General features: G+C 44.9%; 1 protein-coding gene across 1 annotated transcript in view; it reads left to right on the top strand.

The window, feature by feature from the left end:
• The window catches only part of CCNB1 (cyclin B1), an 11842-nt gene extending 8883 nt beyond the window's left edge, over positions 1–2959 (top strand). The window contains exons 7-8 of the mRNA XM_012802782.2: positions 2482–2592; positions 2745–2959. Coding sequence (XP_012658236.1) covers positions 2482–2592; positions 2745–2852 — 219 coding nt within the window. The 3' untranslated portion in view covers positions 2853–2959. The remainder of the gene's footprint in view (positions 1–2481; positions 2593–2744) is intronic.
• The last annotated feature ends 1406 nt before the right edge of the window (positions 2960–4365 follow it).

Here is a 4365-nt window from a genome sequence, read left to right on the forward strand (position 1 = left end):
TTTTTTTTTTTTTTTTTTTAAGAGACAGAGTCTCACTTTATCTCCCTCAGTAGAGTGCTGTTACATCACAGCAATCTCCAACTCCTGGGCTTAGGCTTTTGCCTCAGGCAACCCACTACAACACCCAGCTATTTTTTTTTTGTTGCAGTTTGGCCAGGGGCAAGTTCCAACCCACTACCCTTGATATTTGGGGCCAGCCCTACTAAGCCACAGGTACCACCCAATTCAACAAATTCTTAAATGTGCCCTCACTACCCTAAGCCCTAGGAAGGAAGAGAACTGTTAACGAGAAGGTTAACTGGCTTGGCGCCTGTGGCTCAAGTGCCTAAGGCACCAGCCATGTACACCTAAGGTGGTGGGTTCAAATCCAGCCCAGGCCAGCCAAACAACAACGATAGCTGCAACCAGAAAAAATAGCCAGGCATTGTGGCCGGCGCCTGTGGCCTCCCTTGGGAGGCAGAGGCAGGAGACTCACTTGAGCCCAGAAAGTTGGAGGTTGCTGTGAGCTGTGATGCTACGGCACTCTACCAAGGGGGATAGCTTGAGGCTCTGCCTCAAAAAAAAAAAAAAAGAGAAGGTTGACTTCAGGAACTTGGAGTCTATCTTTTAGGGTAGACAAATAAACAATTAAAAAGTACTTGGAGAAGTTGTTCTTCTTTGTGGGGTTTTTTTTTTTTTTTTTTTTGGCAGACCCAGGCCAGGTTTGAACCTGCCAGACCTGGTGTATGTGACCAGTACCCTAACACGACCTACGGGACCCAACCAAGGCAGCGAAGACAATGTCTTCACTTTGTCGCCCTCAGTAGGGTGCTGTGGCATCACAACTCACAGCAACCTCCAGCTCTTGGGCTTAGGCGGTTCTCTTGCAGTAGCCTCCCAAGTAACTGGGAGTATAGGTATCCACCACAATGCCTGGCTTTTTTGTTGTTGCAGTTTGGCAGGGGTCGGGTTTGAACCCACAACCCTCAGTACATGGGACTGGTGCCCCTTACTCAATGAGCCACTTGCTCCACCCTCTTGTTTTTGTAGTTGTCATTGTTTGTCCTGGACGGCTGGAACCTACCAGCCCTGTGTATGTGGCTGGCTCCCTAACCACAGAGCTATGGGCACCAAGCCTGGTGAAGGAGTCTTAAGCTTGACTTAAAGAGCTATTAAGTGGTGTGTTGCCTTCTGTCAACCCCTACTCTCAGAAAACATCTAGAAATTTTGGGAAAACTTTGTTGAGATAAGAGTCTCTGTTGTCAGCTAGAGTACCGATGTCATCATAACTCAACTATAATTGAGTACTGGATGTGGTGACCCATGCCTATAATCCTAGCACTCTGGGAAGCTGAGGTGGGTGGATTCCCTGAGCTCACAGGTTCAAGTCCAACTTGAGCTAGAGTGAGAAATTAACTCTTAAAAATAGCCAGGTGTGGCTTGGCGTCCATAGCGCAGTGGTTACAAACCAGCCACATACACCAAGGGTGGAGGGATGGAACCCAGCCCAGGCCAACTAAACACCAAAAAAATAGCTAGGTATTGTGGTGGGTACCTGTAGTCTCAGCTCCTTGGCAGCCAAGAGAATCACATGCCCAAGAGTTTGAGGTTGCTATAAGCTGTGATGCCACAGCACTCTACTGAGAGTGACGTAGTAAGACTGTCAAAAATCAATAAACGGGGGCGGCACCTGTGCCTCAAAAGGGCAGCGCACCGGCTCCGGAGGTGGCGGATTCAAACCCAGCCCCAACCAAAAAACAAAACAAATCAATAAATAAATCAAATAAAAATATCCCGGTGTGGCTGGCGCCTGTAGTCCCAGTTAATTGAGAGGTTGAGGCAAGAAAATTGCTTGAGCCCAAGAGTTGGTGGTTGCTGTGAGCTATTATGCTACAGCACTCTGAGGATGACAAAGTGAGACTCTATCTCAAAAGAGAAAAAAAAAAGCTCACTGCAATCTGCTGGGCTTTCCAAGTAGCTGGGACAGTAGGCATGCACCACTATCCCTGGCTAATTTTCTCTGGTTTTAGTAGAGATAGGGGCTTCCCTCTTATTGATCTTGAATTTGTGGTCTCAAGTGATCTCACCTCAGCCTCTCAAATTCCTAGGATTATAGGCATGAGTCACTATGTGCCTGGCTGAAAATGGTTGTTGAACACTTGAATTTTTTTTTTTTTTTTTTTAAGAAAGATTCTCACTTTATGGACCTCAATAGATAGAGTGCTATAGCATCGCAGCTCACAGCCACCTCCAACTCCTGGGCTTAGGCGATTCTCTTGTCTCATCCTCCTGAGTAGCTGGGACTTAATAGGTGCCTACCACAACGCCCGGCTATTTTTTTGTTTTGCAGTTTGGCCAGGGCTGGATTCGAACCTGTCACTTTCGGTATATGGGACCAGCCCCCTACCCACTAAGCCACAGGCGCTGCCCAAATTTTATTTTTTTAATTTCAAAATACTGGGGGTGATGAGCTGTTTTAACATTAACTTTTGTTTGTCCTAGACACCAACTCTACAGCATTACTTATCATACTCTGAAGAATCCCTTCTTCCTGTTATGCAGCACCTGGCTAAGAATATTGTCATGGTAAATCAAGGGCTTACAAAGCACATGGTGAGTCAGTTAATTCAGTGGCATTGTAAGATGTGGCCAAATGATAATTCAGATTGTGTGCCTGTATAATTTAAGGAGTCAATGTTTAAATATTTGTATAATTAAGTCTTATGATTTTTCTTTTTTTAATTGGTATGCTTTTTGTCTTCTAGACTATCAAGAACAAGTATGCCACGTCTAAGCATGCTAAGATCAGCACGGTAGCACAGCTGAATTCTGCATTAGTTCAAGATTTAGCCAAGGCTGTGGCAAAGGTGTAACTTGTAACCTTGAGTACTGAACATATCTGCAAATAAAACTGGCACCATGTGCCATCTGTACATATTAATGCTTCATTTACTTTTAATAAAGTTTGTAGCCTTTTTTAGTATAACTCCTTTGAATATGGTTACTTCACTCCACAGTAACCAAAGGTATCCTCGGGAATGTTTTAAAACAGGGTCCTCAAACTTTTTAAACAGGGAGCCAGTTCACTGTCCCTCAGACCATTGGAGGGCTGGACTGCGGGCCCCGGGACAAGTTGGCTGCTAAGCAGGACCGGCAGCAACGGCAAAAACACCCAGTGGGCCAGATAAATGTCCTAGGCAGGCTGCATGTGGCCCGTGGGCCATAGTTTGAGGACGCCTATTTTAAACCGTTTTCACTTTACCTGAAGACCCAATTGATGTATATAATTGTATATAATAGTTTTTTTATATATATAAGTGTTTCTTATGCTTATATACTTGATTCTTGTTTTATGTATCTGGCTTTTACTTTATGAGGTACTAAGGTGTAGTAAAGGTATTTAAAATCTATTATTGTCATAGGACATACAGCATGTAAGCTTAGAGAATCTCCTGCCAGTTCTATTTTCTTTTTATTTTATTCTATATAGCTTTTTTTTCTTTTTTTAAGACAGACTCTCACTTTGTCACCCTCAGTAGAGTGTATAGCTCGTAGCAACCTCCAACTCTTGGGCTCAAGCAATTCTTTTGCGTCAGCCTTGCCAGTAGCTGGGACTATAGGCACTCACCACAATGCCCAGGTATTTTTAGAGATGGCTTGGGCTGGTCTTGAAGTCATGAGCTTAGGCAGTCTCCCAGAGAGCTAGGATTACAGGCATGAGCCGTCACACTTGGCCCTTGTTTTTTTGAGACAGTCTCACTTTGTCATCCTTGATAGACTGTCATGGCATCATAGCTTACAGCAACCTCAAACTCTTGGGCTTAAGTGGTCTTCTAGCCTCAGCTATAGTAGCTGGGACTATAGGCACCTACTACAACAACACCCAGCTACTTTTTAGAGACATGGTCTCATGCTTGCTTAGGCTGGTCTTAAACTCTTGAGCTTAAGCAATCCACCTGCCTGGGCTTCCTAGAGTGTTAGAATTAAAGGTGTAAGCCATCCATCCAGCCTTTCTAGTTCTATTTAAAAAGTACAGGTCTAGGGCAGCGCCTGTGGCTTGAGGAGTAGGGCGCTGGCCCTATATACCAGAGGTGATGGGTTCAGACCTATAATCATACCACTCTGGGAGGCTGAGGCAGGTGGATAGCCTGAGCTTGGGTTCAAGACCAGCCTGAGCCAAAGTGAGACATTATCTCTAAAAATAGCCAGGCAATGTGTATGATGGGTGCCTGTAGTCCCAGCTACTTGGGAGAAGAGAATCTCTTGAGCCCCAGATTTTGATGTTGCTGTGACTTATGACACCACAGGACTCTACTGAGGGTAATAAATTAAGACTCAGTCTTGGAGGGGGGCAGAGTACAAGTCTACTCCCTACTCCCAAGTCCC

Source organism: Otolemur garnettii, unplaced genomic scaffold (assembly GCF_000181295.1).
Source record: "Otolemur garnettii isolate 467f Iridium unplaced genomic scaffold, OtoGar3 scaffold00017, whole genome shotgun sequence".
Classification (NCBI taxonomy): Eukaryota; Metazoa; Chordata; class Mammalia; order Primates; family Galagidae; genus Otolemur; species Otolemur garnettii.